Raw genomic sequence first — 14,008 nt, 5'->3', positions numbered from 1 at the left:
AACAGTATGAAGCCCCTCCTACTCACTACCGGCAAAATAGATACTTTGAGCAGCCTGAGCAACCACCTGCCCGATTTCCACCAGCGTTACTATTAGACCTCCAAAGTATGCTGCAAGATTACAGAAAGAGGTCCCCCCCTCAAGAGCAGGAAGTTATAGTGCCTCCACCACAGCCAGTAGTTTTACCACCACTGCCGCCTCCTATTATGCCAAATCCCACTATCCCTATGCCTCCACAAGAGGACCTTGCTACCTCTGAAGAGGAGCCAGAAGAGGGTGTGATTCCAGACCCTACGACACCCGCAGACGATTGGGATGACTACGTGATACCAACACCATCACCACCACCTCCCCGCCCTTCGGATTCACCTCCTGAGGCTATAGGAGGTTTCCATAATTTCATGGACAGGGCTGCTAATAGGTTCCACTTGCCAACAGTTGTGCATCAGGAAGGCTGTTTTTTATATGATTTTAAAAAACAATCCAGAAAAATTGTGAGGTCCATACCTATCATCGATCACATTTGGCAGGAAGGGGTGAAGGTGATAAAAACGCCAGCCTCTGTGGTCCCTGTGTTGCCGAGACTGGATAAGAAGTATAGAGCTCCTGAGTACTCTCCTGCCTGTCTAACAGGTCACCCCAAGGCGGAGTCAGTAACTTCTCAGGTGGCTCAGAGACACTCGAAGAATCCGTCTGCTCCTATTACCTCCCCACCGGATAAAGATGGTAGGCGTCTCAACACAATCGGAAAGAAATTTTCATCAATGGCGGCGATTTCTGTAAGAGTGGCTAACGCTCTAGCAATCTTGAGCAGATACGATCGACAGCTATGGCATGATGTAGGGGAGATGAAATCCTTCCTCCCAGAAGAGAATAAGGATGAGTTTACCAAGATCATCACTGAAGGAGAAAGAGCAGCGTCGTAACTGATTGACATTGCTATGGACATTGCCACTACCAGTTTTAGACAGTTAGCAGGAGCTGCCGTCCTACGGCATTAAGAGTGGCTGAAAGCAACAAGTTTCTGCCCGGAAGTGCAATCTAAAATTCTGGATATGGCCTATGATGGGGATAGCCTGTTTGGTAGTCACATTGATGAGACCTTGACTACAATTAAAAAAGATACAGACACAGCTAGGGCTTTAGGTACCCTTCAGTACTGCAAGGTTCCCTTTCGGGGAGCTCGAGGCTGAGGTTTCTCAAACTACAGGAGCAATTACCAGCGTTCTCAGAACTATCAATCTTACCAACCACAATTTCGACAGGGATATCAAAACCAATATAACCGCCAATCAACTACGGCTGGTTTCTCTCGTCGAGGCTCAAGACGGAAGCCAGCATCCCAAGGCCGCGACTCCGGCCGCAAGCAATAAGTTCAGTCGGATACCAGCGAGTGCTCCTTTCCCCTTAAAAGGTGCGAAGCTCTCCAGTTATTTTCACCAGTAGAGCAACATTACTTCAGACAAGTGGATCCTAGATCTTGTATCCCACGGCCACACCTTGGAGTTTATACAGATACCACCCAATAACCCTCCCCCAGGGTATCGCACCCCCCTCGTCTGCATTTGCTCAAGAACGAAGCAAAGATCATGCTCCAAAAAGGAGCAATAGAGAAGGTCCCTTTTTCGCAGAGGAGGAAGGGTTTCTACTCTTGTTTTTTCCTCATTCACAAGAAATAAGGAGAGTGAAGACCTATCCTAGACCTCAGAAAGTTAAGTCTCAAACATTCCGGATGGTCACTCTAGCAGACATCTTGCGCCGCCTCAGCAGTGGCAACTTCATGACTTCATGACTTCAATGGACCTTGGAGATGCGTATTTCCATATCCCAATTCACCCGAAGCACAGAAAGTTCCTCAGGTTCACAGCGGCTGATACCCACTAACAATTCCGAGTCCTTCCTTTTGACCTCAAATCAGCTCCACGAACTTTCACAAAATTCATGGCTCAAGTAGCAGCTGCATTAAGGAACAGTGGTCATCAGGTATTTCCATACCTAGACAATTGGCTTTTGAAAGCGCCATCAGTTCATCTAGTGGAAGCGGTCCAAGCCAGAGAATGGTTTTTCTGGGAGCAATTCTGGACACAATTCAGAACAAGGCCTTCCTTTCCCAGGAAATACAAGAACGATTGCAGAGGCTGGCACTAAGACTGTCCAGAAAAAAGTGCGTTTCTGTAAGGGTGTTCAAATCTCTACTGGGAATGCTTTCATCGGCAATAGACCTGGTGACAATGACTCAGCTACACATGAGACCTCTTCAGGAGGAGCTCCAATGCCAGTGGATACAAACCAAAGGCTCGTTCGACGATGTAGTAGATATCACTCCACGAACGAAAGAATCTTTCCTCTGGTGGGCTCAGCAATCAAATCTATCCAAGGGGCTTTCTTTTCTCCCAGTGATTCCAGACTACGTTGGGACAACAGACGCTTCCATGAAGGGTTGGGGAGGACACTTGCAGGACCTTCAAGTTCAAGGGAAGTGGTCCTCAGCTCAGTGCAAAATGCATATAAACAGATTGGAGTTAAAAGCAATATCCCTCTCACTCCAAGCTTTCCTCCCACGGATTCAGGGATCCTTGGTTCTAGTCCGTACGGACAATACCACGAGCATGTTCTATGTCAACAAACAGGGAGGGACCAAGTCCCTACCTCTGTCACAAGACGCCCAACAACTTTGGGACTGGCTAACGCTCCACAAGATCTCTTTAACAGCAGAACATGTTCCAGGTTTAAGAAATACCCTAACAGATGCCCTGAGCAGAGCAAACAACAGCTATCACGAGTGGGAGCTGGAACAATCATAACTAGACAGGATATTTGTGACATGGGGGAAGCCAGAACTGGATCTCTTTGCGACCCAGATAAATTCCAAATGCCGATTCTTCGCAAGCAGATTCCCTCTCCCAGGATCTCGAGGAACTGAGCTTGCGATGCACTGGTCAGGGATCTATGCGTACGCTTTTCCCCCATACCACTGATTCCCAGAGTCCTCACGAAGATCAAATGGGAACGCTGTCGCATTTTGCTCATAGCCCGCAGATGGCCCAGGCAACACTGGTACTCAGAACTTCTCCTGTTGTCAGAAACGATGCCCATTCACCTCCTCCCGACGCCAACACTGTTATCCAGGAGCATGGATCAAGTGTGTCAACCGGAACCAGCTACACTGCAGTTACATGCTTGGCTCCTGAATTCTTTGAATTTAAAGACCTAGACATTGCACAGGATTGTAAAGAAATCATAGCTAAGCCGAGAGCTGACAGCGCCATTAGAACATACAAACTCAAGTGGAAGTGTTTCTGTATATGGTGCAGACGCAAAGCCTTAGATCATTTTCGCTCTACTGCTGAGGAAATCTTACCTTATTTGCTCTTCTTATCGAAATCTGGTGTTACACATTCTTCGGTTAGGGTTCACCTTGCCGCTATTTCGAGATACAGGCGATTGCCCAACTGCCCATTGTTATGGTCATCAAGATTAGTGAAAGAATTCATGAAAGGCCTGTTGAGGACTTTTCCACCCGTCAAGGCTCCACCCCCAGAGTGGCAACTGAATGTAGTATTGTCTCAGTTGATGAGGAGACCCTTTGAACCTATTCACAAAGCGGAACCAAAATTCTTAACCTGGAAAGTCGTCCTTCTTGTGGCTCTCACCTCAGCAAGAAGAGTTAGTGAAATACAAGCGTTCACTATATCTCATCCTTTCCTTCATTTTTCTAATGCGGCAGTGTTGTTAAGAACAAACCCTAAGTTATTCCGAAGGTGCCTTCTCAATTCCATTTGAATGAACCAGTGATCCTAAGAACTTTTTTCCCTAACCCAGCCACGCCGGCTGAAAAACCTTCACACACTCTGGACATAAAAAGATGTCTCAAGTTTTACTTGCAACGGACAAAAGAAATACGCAGATCAAATCAGTTGTTTGTGGCTTACGGCCAAAACTGCCAGGGAACTGCAGTCACCAGAGCTACCATAGCTAGATGGGTAGCAAATTTGATACAATTTTGCCACGACAAAGCTGGCAAGCCTTTATCACGAACTGTACGAGCGCATTCCACTAGAGCAGTCTCTGCTGCTCTATTTGCCGGAGTGCCACTTGAAAAGATCTGCAGAGCGGCAACGTAGAAGACAACCCACACGTTCGCACAGCATTACTGCCTCAAGTCATCGCACAGAGCTGATGCAGCTGTTGGACAGGCAGTACTACGAAACCTGTTTCACTAAGGTAAACCAATTTTGATTTCTTACAATGTACTGGTGAATGTTGTTATATAGACAAAATGAATATATAGATGTTTGCAATGTTATAGATAGCATCTTTAACTGTTTTCTTAGTAATGGAAAATGTTTGCTTTATACTCCATCTTTTTTCATGTTGAGGAGGCTACTAAGAAATATATTAGCACTACCCACTGTCCACTATAGTGCTTACCAACTAATACACGTGCGTATATATATGGATATGTGTCTATTATCCATTTGGGCACTGCTTGCTATTCTGATTCAGGCATGTGAATCTATGAAAGATACTCCAATACTGGATAAGAAATAAGTTACTTACCTGTAACTGCAGTTATCCAGTATTGGTATCTTTCATAGATTCACATGCACCCACCCTCCTCCCCGGAGAGGCTGCTTCTATACTATGGTACTTACCTCACTTGTGCTGGAAAATCTGAGGGAATCAGCCTCTCTTGGTAAGGTTCTACAGCGTGCTGGTATCTGATCGGTTGTGCTTTTCAGTTTGGTCCTTTTTTACAAAAGGAGACAAATAGGCTATACAATGCATGTTTGCATCTATTAGATCTATGTTTTTTTACTATTTACTGCTATGTTATTTGTACCGCGGGACTCCCACTACAACAACGGGGAATGATTCAGGCATGTGAATCTATGAAAGATACCAATACTGTATAACTGCAGTTACAGGTAAGTAACTTATTTCTTGGTCATCATGCACTAACTCCTGTATAATAACCCAAAGTCTAGTCGCCAGTAGCTTACACAGCACATCTGAATTGATCATTGTGAGGGATCGGTAAGAAGAAGGGGGCGCTGCATGTCCCCTCCAGGCTTGAGCAATAGGTATATAACACCCTCACACATGGTGAAGGGGTAATCTTCTTTGTCCATGCCTTCTGGAATACCTCTAACAGCTGCTCCAACAAAAGTGCGGAGTACGTTTGATAGAACTCTACCAGGAAGCCATTGTATCCTGGTGCCCTAGAATTCTCAGGTATACCCAAAGGCCCCCTATACTCCTTCAATGTGTAATCTGTGTCCAATTCTTGCCCGCTTTTTGGGGAAAGCCAGGGAAGTGTTCCCCCGAGGAACGCCTCCAGCGCAACCTCGCAATAGTCTCTCTAGCCTTGTACACAGTCTGGAGGACTGAATGGTCATCAATATGGCCTGTTCGCCCAGTAACAATTTGCCCTCCCTTCCACCCCCAGGAGGCGAAGTTGTACTATAGGTGGCATTTCCTGTTCATGACACAGAATCCAAGCCAATAGGTTCCCTGACTTGTCCCCCTCCCTGTGTATGTATTGTCTTTACTGTGTAAGTGTGTACTTACCTAACGTGATCCTGAGGTCATGCAACTTCTGCTGCATCTCAACAAAACCCCATCTTGCCTCCAACAATTCAGCCTCCCCCTTCTGAAGATCAGCCAGTTGACTCTCTTGCCGTACCACATCTGCCTCCAACTGTTTGTGTATCCCAGTGGCGGATCCTGTGCAAGCACCTTGCATCAACTCTTTTTCATAGCCTCCCATTCTTTGGCCCTAGTAGTTGTTATGCCCCAGTTATGCTCCATGTAATCAGTCAGTACATCAGCTAAGGATGCCCTACAAGTGGCATCCTTCAGGACATCTGGGAGTGAAAACCAACTTCTATGTACTACTACCTCCGGTCACTGTACATGCAGCACTGTCGGAGCATGATCAGAAAGAAACCTCCCAAAATGCACCACCTCTTTTAAGGTGTGGTGTGGGAGCACTGTAACCAATATCCAATCTGATTAAATGTATTGTGAGTCAAGGAGTGACAGGTGTATTCTCCCTTCTGCAGATGATGTATACTCCAGCTATCCAAAGACCCAAATTGTGAATGACTACTAAAAGTGACCTAGTCATCAGCGGTTTTGTTCCTGTATGAGGTGAATGTTGATCTCTCTCAACATCTGCAACACAATTGAAATCCCCTGCCCAAAGGATAGGGGAGCCTAAGCTGGAGCAAGTCCTGCATCTTTGTGAAGAAGTGCTGATCATCAGTGTTAGGCACATAGGCACTCCCATCTAATGTACTTTGCTCAAGTAGGTATCGGCCCTCCATGTCCGCTTCTATGCTTGTGTGATGAAAAGGTACCCTGAAGCTATACATATGGCCACCCCTCTAGCGTAGGAAGAGTACGTGGTTTAGTAGAGTTGTTCTCTTCATTTTTTCGCTAGTTTCTGGCCATGAGGTGCATTTTTTCTATTCATGTTATGTAGACCATAGTGCACTTCAGGAAGGAGGAACCCGGTTTCTTTTGGTATCATCCCTCAACTCCAGGACATCCCAGAGTTGTGGATAGTTGCTGGATTCCGTCATGAGGGGCCATGAGTAGTACCCCTTGCATCCTGTGTCGCAAAGCACACGCTGCTTAGTGTCATCAGTCTCCCTTTCCATTTCATGGTGCATAAAGGACATTGAGCAACTAACCAACTACAACAAACCCTACATAACTGAGATCCAAATCAAACAATAACATAAGCCCTACCCAGACAAAGAATTCAACAAAGAACAATCATGTTTGCCCATAAATGCAAAACTGCCAGGACCTGCAGGATAATCCCAAAACATAAATAGCAAGGCCTAACACTAAAAGTGGGAGGAAGTTCCCTCGTGCCCGTGCACTAATATAGGTTCATGAAGCATTTGTGATTTAATCATCTCACCTGTTCTCTGGCAACCAAAAAAAAGGAATCAAGTGGCATTTTATATACCATCTCCCCATCCCCAACAGAAGTAGATCTATTGTACAGTGGGGGTAAAATGCCCACTACACCCGCCCCCAACCCATGTGGCTTGGTTCACATTGCCAGCCAAGTCACAGTCACCATATCTACATCTGGAGGCAGACAGAAACTTAGGCAAGAAGTGAGTAGTCCCCTCACTCCCTAGTGTCACTCAGCTCTGGCTCCTTCCTCTCGACTGAACCCCCCCACCCATCCACCCTCAGTCTGTTAGGGCAGGGTCCAAGGCCATGGTGCCATCTCCCTGGATCAGTATTCGAGAGGTCGCTGGTTTCCCAGTGGAAACCAGTTCCGGCTGTCTGTCACTGTTCAGGCCACCAGCCGCAGCGTGGACCCCGCTCCACTTGTAGACGACTCCTCCAGGGACCAGTCTTGTCACGTGGCACCTTGTCCCACATCTCCAGTCACCTCCAAATGTTAACTGGGCAGTTGAAAAAGTGCGACTTTCCATCAAAAATCACTCTCAGTCTGGCCGAGTACAAAAGCATATACTTTAGGCCCATAACCTTCAGTTTTTTCTTAACATCCAAGTAAGATTTTCTGTCTTCCTGCACACTCTGTGTGTAATCTGGGTAGATGGAGATTTTGTGGTTGTCATAATGGGCATTGCCAGTTTTATGTGCAGTTGAAATGATACTGCCTCTGACTTAATAATTAAGAACAGGGCTATTATCGCTCGAGAAGGGGCCCCACGACAAAACAACTGGAAAGGTCTCTCCAGGGACATCTTAAGGATTTTTGGGGCCCTGGGCCAATTGGATTTTGGGGGCCCTTGTTCGGAACAGCTTTGAATGTATGATCTGGGTTCAGTTATTTCATTCCCTCTCTTGACCAGGTCACTGGCACTACACAGGTACAATCATCCAAATTCTAAATGTGTTTACATCTAATATTCAAGGATAATGGTGTGTTTTCAAGATTGTAACACAGCAGCAGTTCACTAATGTTACCTCAAATTATCTCTCTGACACCCTCCCATTTCTCATAAGTGAGGTCCTGTTTTGATCTAAAATAAACTTTCTTTCATGCCTGTTGCACGAAACATAAACACAACATTTGTCTGCAACAGACTCTCATACATCACCCACATGAAAAATAAATTAAAGGAAAACAGTATTTAAAATAATCCATTTAAGAACTATTTAAGGTAATCGAACAAGACTCTCTGCAAAGTGGAGCTAGCTCTATCTGGGAGCCCCCTGCAAGGCTCAGGTCCTGGGCCATAGCCCACTTTGCCCTTGCCTTAAAACGTCTCTGGATCTCTTGGTTTCATTACATCCCGTACCCATTGCTTGATAAATTGCTCCGCTGATATACCTTCTGCATGTTCTGGGAAGCCCAGAGTCTCACATTATTGCACTAGGATTTTCGCTCCGCGTCTTCCACGTGGGCCTCCAGTTTCCCTGTCCTGTAGAGGACACGGCCATTTGCTTTTGTAGAGAGGTCACTTCCAACTTGAGAACACCAATGGTTTCCTTAGCCGCATGCACTTTCTCAGAGACTCTGCGTAGGTCTACGAAGAGTAGATTGGCCTCTATCGACACCGTTTCTATCGCCCCTTTCAGAGACCTAGAGCCCTAGATTTCCATGAAAAGGTCTGCCCTGAAAGGTTCCCCCACCTGTAATCAGGTCTTGGATCATGGCGAGAGACCCCTTGGCACATCTGTCTGCGATTGCTCATTTAGGACGTTGTAAAGTGCTCCATCGTGTTGACCTGACCGGGGCACTGAGGCCTGCCCCTACTCATGGGAGGCGATGCTGTTGGTCAGTGACAACCCCAAGGTGAACCCCAGGGAGGGGGGAAAACAGCACAGCAGTAGCCTGTCAGAACAGTAGAGTTCCTGTTTCACAGTGGAGGCAATCCACTTGAGTCTCTTCCAGGTAAGTTGCACTCACCTTGCACCTTCAAATGTCTGCTTGGAAAACCCACCAAGAGGCAGCAAGAAACAGGCCACACCAAGGGCTAATTCCAGTGGGGGGAGAGATCTATACTCTCCAAGGGATGTTCATTGCAACATACAGTCAGCCTGGATCACAGTGCCTCCGAGGATCTCCGATGAAACCACCCTTATCCCCAACAGCGGTGAGAGTAGGGCACAGGTCTATAGTCCCTTGTGGCCAGCCGGCAACTCAGTATATCTCATGAGGCACCGCTGATGTAGTCACACTCACTGGCAGTGCATGGGACCCCGACACCACCCTCAAACTCTGCCTCAACCACTCCTTTCAGGCCCGTCGGGCCGATCAGCAAGGCTGTCGTGGACCCTCATCACTCCCTCAGGGAGCCGCCTCTATTCTCTTGGCACCTACTTGTTGGTCTGGGGCTCTGATGTGCAGCCACAATTCCTGGCGGCTCCGGCCAATGATGCAGGCCAACCATGCCTAGAGGAGTGAGGGACGCTGGCTCCACAGAGCCCCCGCGCCCGTTTAGCACTAGACCGTGACTTCCAGGACCCTCTCTGCACCTCCAGGGCCTGCCCAATACATCTCAGGGGTCCGCTGTCACACCTCCTGTGCCACTGCCAGCTCCAGAGACTGCTGCACTGTACCACCAGGGTCGCGGCACCAGCTGGGCACCTTTCAGGCACAGACCTGGCATAGAAAACACCAAGCAGGTCCCACAGTGCTCTCTAGTCAGGTAGGGCCCATGTAGCTGCCAGCCATGCCAGAGTAGGCTTCCACTGCAGAAATCCAGTTGATTGTGGTTTGGGGGAGGGGGGGGGAGAAGGACTCCCCAGTCGATCGCCACTAGAGGACAGTAAAAATCAGCTATGATTGGACAGGATTATGCAGAATATTCACAGGGCCCATGAGGAGCTCATCAAGGACGTATCCTGTCGGCCATCTTGCATAGCCACGCCCCCACCTACATAGATATTTTTAATACTTTAACATAATTTTGGGTAGGGAATTCCACCAAAATGTGATCCTTCCCTGCCAACTCGCCCAGAGTATCGAAACCCTCCCTCTAGATATTAAAAGTTTCCCCTTGTCTAAAATCTCTTCTTAAGAGTATCCTCTTTCAGATACACCAACAGATGGCACTCCATTTCCATTACTCATATTCTCCCTCTCAGTGTACCTTCTGCACTCTATTTTCCCACTCCTTGGTGCGCTTTTCCTCCCTAAACTAACCTCTCATTCTGTCAATTTTCTCCATCGCGCAGTAATTGTTTTCTTGTCCTCCTAGTTGCCTTGCTACTCTCCTACATAGCTACATTCTTCTCGTCTGTATCCTCTAACCCCAGCTTACCAGATATCTCCTTACAGATCACAGCATAGTTTCCATGTTTAGTCAATGCCCTGCCAGCCTTTGTCTATACCTACAGTATTTTTCGGATGTTTTTCACCTTATGGCTGTTTTACGTTGTTGTGTCTCACAGTCCAATTCATCTGCAACCTCCTGCCCCCTTACCCTACAACCAAATAGGTTATTTCCGTTGGTGTGCCACTATGCATTTATATTAATTTCCCTTTAATCACATTTTCTCTTGAATTAATATTAACCTTATTGCGCTTTCATAGCTACGCTTGTGTGCCAAATTGTGGTGTAACTGTTGCTTTACCGCTTAACTTGATGACATTTACTCCCTTATCTGTTTCTGTTCCTCATCTGTCTTCTTTAATTGATCATCCTGTTTTGCTGCATGAGTAGCGTTTATTGTGCTTCTCTTAACTCCTCCTTATACCTACTTTTACTGTATGTCTTTTCACTTATTTGGCTATTCCCAGCTCTCGTTTTCCTGCCGTCATGATTCAACGCATCTGTAACCTTCCTGCTCCTTTTCTCCATGACCAATTATGCTCTTCATGTTACTGCTCCTCTATCAACTATATATCTTTCCCTCACCTCATACTTTTTTCCACTACTCCGATCTTCTTTACTCTCAGAGTGCCATTTCTATTCACACTGTGCTCTATGAATATGTGATCTCTGCTGTGAACATGTTTTTCTACTTTATAAAACCAATATGCTGCTGACGCTTTGTATTCTATGGTGATGATTTTCATTTCTGATCCACCATAGGTCTAAACTCTACCTGTTGCAATTTTACTCTCTTTCATCCTTAAATATTATGATGATCAATCGTTTATTGTCTTAAGATCTGTCTGTCAGTTTAGGCCACCCAAGTCAATTGCCTGGTTAACTTTTATGTCTTGTCAGTTCACTTCTACAGCGTTCTGAAACTGCTATAATAGACAGCACATAGATACATAAAAAATAAAAACCCTGGTATAACTCTGGATAATTCACTTATCGCCCTATTTAACTAACATGCGTATTTCCTAACACTGCCCCCCTCCCTTCTATTCTTCCATGATTCACAGAGGAGTCTGGTGCACATTTCGTCCATTTCCCTTGTATAAAAACCTTTTCCGTTATCTCTATTTATTGATGTCAGAACCATTAATTCCACAATACTTACTTCCGTCAGCTCTTTTTATATAATCTGCTCTGCTTAATACCTAATACCTTTCTTTTAACATGCAAAATAGTAGAATTAGCAAATGCCCATGCCACTTTCTTCTTAAATAATAGTGAAAGGCACTGACTTGGATTAAAAAACAAGTCACTGGAAGAACACAACCTATAATAGGAGTCTACCCTGGCCTCATGGGCAGTTACTTTGGGCAAAGTGGTGTAAAATATTTCCAAGAATGAAGGGGCAAAAAGGTAGCTCTCCTGTAACATGCACGCTTTGGTACTTACAGGAGGGACACATAGGGGCTTATTTACTAGAGCCCTACGTCACTTTTGCACCACGTAAAGAGATAACAAGAGTGTCACAAGGGGCTCATTTCGATTTATGAAGCCACGCAAGGCCACCCTCTGTGGCTTTGAGTGGCCTCATAAATCATGAGTAAGGCGGCGCCGTTAAATTCGCTGCGTCACCTTACTCCGAACCCGGGAGGCTTTCCATGGTGGTTGCTGTGGGTTTTCCCATGCAACACCCATGGAATAGGACTCTGCCCAGATTTACAGAGTGATGTAAACCTGGGGAAGCGCCAAATCCGTATGCCTCCCGAGTTGAGGCGTAACAAGAAGAAATATGTTTATTTCTTCTTGTTTTTTTTTCCTCTTTCCATGTGTACTGCATTCTTTAGCACACATAGAAAGAGGAAACCACATTTTAGGATTGATTTTGCAAGGGACGGTACCCCTTCCTGCACAAAAACAATCATCCTACATGCAACGGAGGCCCTCTTGCACTATGGTGCAAGGGTGCCTACATTGGCCGAAACTGCACCAGCGCAGGAGAAAGGAAAGAATTGCACCATAGTGCTTAAACACGGTCCAATCTTGCCCTTTCACTTTGGCGTAGGGCAGCAGCGCAGCAAGGTGCCTTGTTGCGCTACTCTATGCCAAAATCCCGTAAATAAGCCCTACAGTATTTAAATATGCACAGTTATATCGCAGCTCATTCACACCGTTATAGAGCACCCAAACTGTGCTGCTTCCTAATTTGATACCTGTACATTTGATGTTAATTGTGCAAATAATATTGAATCTGATTTGCACATTTATAACTAAATTACCTCTAATTCCACGGGTACATTTCTAACCTTACCCCTGGTATATTTCTTACATATCAGACGAAATTGAGCAATAAAGCACGTGCTGAGGTCTTCTCCAATATAAATCATTTGAAAACGAATGCTTGGCCAAAAAGAAACGGGGTTAAGACATAGTAAACTGTGCTTCTAGGTCCAGCTGAACAGATGTACTTTGCAGACAATGCCAGCTTTCAAAGATTTACTTAGAGCTCAGATTTTCACACGGAAAATTCTCCTTCAACTTGAAACGGGGACTTTCTAAAGGAAGTGTCTAGGATATCCTGGTGAAATCCACATTCAAGTAGAATTTAACGTGGGTTGTGATGTGTTTTTTATTTTCCCTCGCGCTTATGTTAGCTTAGCACCTCCATTTACATTTTCTGGGAGGGCAGAGCTGATGTTCCAAAGACACCACCGAGCGGGCCAGGGAGTACATACTTCTAAAATGGAGCTGTACATGGTGCACTACGGAGCCGTTTTCATCTACTTTAAGGTTTCCCTGGTGGTTGTAAGGACAGTTCCTGCCCATTTAAAGAGAGCTGATGGTCACCATGTAAGGGATATGTGCAGCCCAAGGACGCAGGTTTTGATGATAGCAAAAGTGGCTGGACTTTTTCCTTCAGGTTGAGGACATGTTTACGGACTCCGGGAGAAGACAGTAGTATAACATCCCTTATTGTAAAGCACATTAATGCACACTATCCTCTATTTAAGCGCAATATTACAGTCATGAAATAAAATCACACATTGGCTTGCTAATCGTGAACTTCGTTTTCATTAAGTGATTTTATGTTTACAAAACACCCATGACTCAATTTTTTTAAGTGTCTAAAATAACATATTTTTTCTATCCTACAGTGTCTCAAGACGCCTTCTGCTCATAACTGCCTTTCCCACGTATGGTGGTTCAGGGTCTTTCTCTTCTGTGAGGAAAATGTACATGGAAGCGTGCCACATGCCTACTCATGGCCTTTCTCCTGCTCTCTCTTCCAAGACTACTCATTTTTCAAGAACAAGCGAACATTTATCGATGGCTCAGCATTTCAAACTGAAAAATCTATTTAAAATAAAACTTATCTTTTTTAAAGTGCGTCGTGACCTTATCTGCATTTCACGATTTTCTTGCTGGCCGAATTCATTTGAGGCTTTTGAATGCGAAAGCATGAAATTGTTAGGCTGTACTCCTTACCAAACTGTAAGTGTAAAAGTATAAATTACTACAAAAGTGTAAGTTACAACGAAAGTGCAGTTTGTGAATACCGAAAAGTAGTGAACTTGCTCAAAAGTGTAAATTAGCTTATGAATCAGGCACTGCGTGTAGGAATAGCTGCTATACATATTAAGGAAAAAATAACAAAGGTTTTCAAATATGCAAAGAGCTCAGTGTTCCTAATCTAAATGTAGTGATTGCAAAGTATGTATGGCACATTGACAAATGTA

The 14,008-nt window shown here is 45.3% G+C and overlaps 1 protein-coding gene across 1 annotated transcript in view; it reads left to right on the top strand.

Moving 5' to 3' along the window:
- LOC146810964 (phosphatidylcholine:ceramide cholinephosphotransferase 2-like) overlaps positions 1 to 13,633 on the top strand; it is a 166,206-nt gene extending 152,573 nt beyond the window's left edge. The window contains exon 5 of the mRNA XM_085615021.1: positions 13,427 to 13,633. Coding sequence (XP_085471147.1) covers positions 13,427 to 13,633 — 207 coding nt within the window. The remainder of the gene's footprint in view (positions 1 to 13,426) is intronic.
- Positions 13,634 to 14,008: the final 375 nt, after the last annotated feature.

The sequence above is a fragment of the Triturus cristatus genome, chromosome 7, assembly GCF_964204655.1.
Source record: "Triturus cristatus chromosome 7, aTriCri1.1, whole genome shotgun sequence".
Taxonomy (NCBI): Eukaryota; Metazoa; Chordata; class Amphibia; order Caudata; family Salamandridae; genus Triturus; species Triturus cristatus.
The sequence above is the reverse complement of the archived record's forward strand: the minus strand, read 5'-3'. Positions and strand labels throughout refer to the sequence as shown.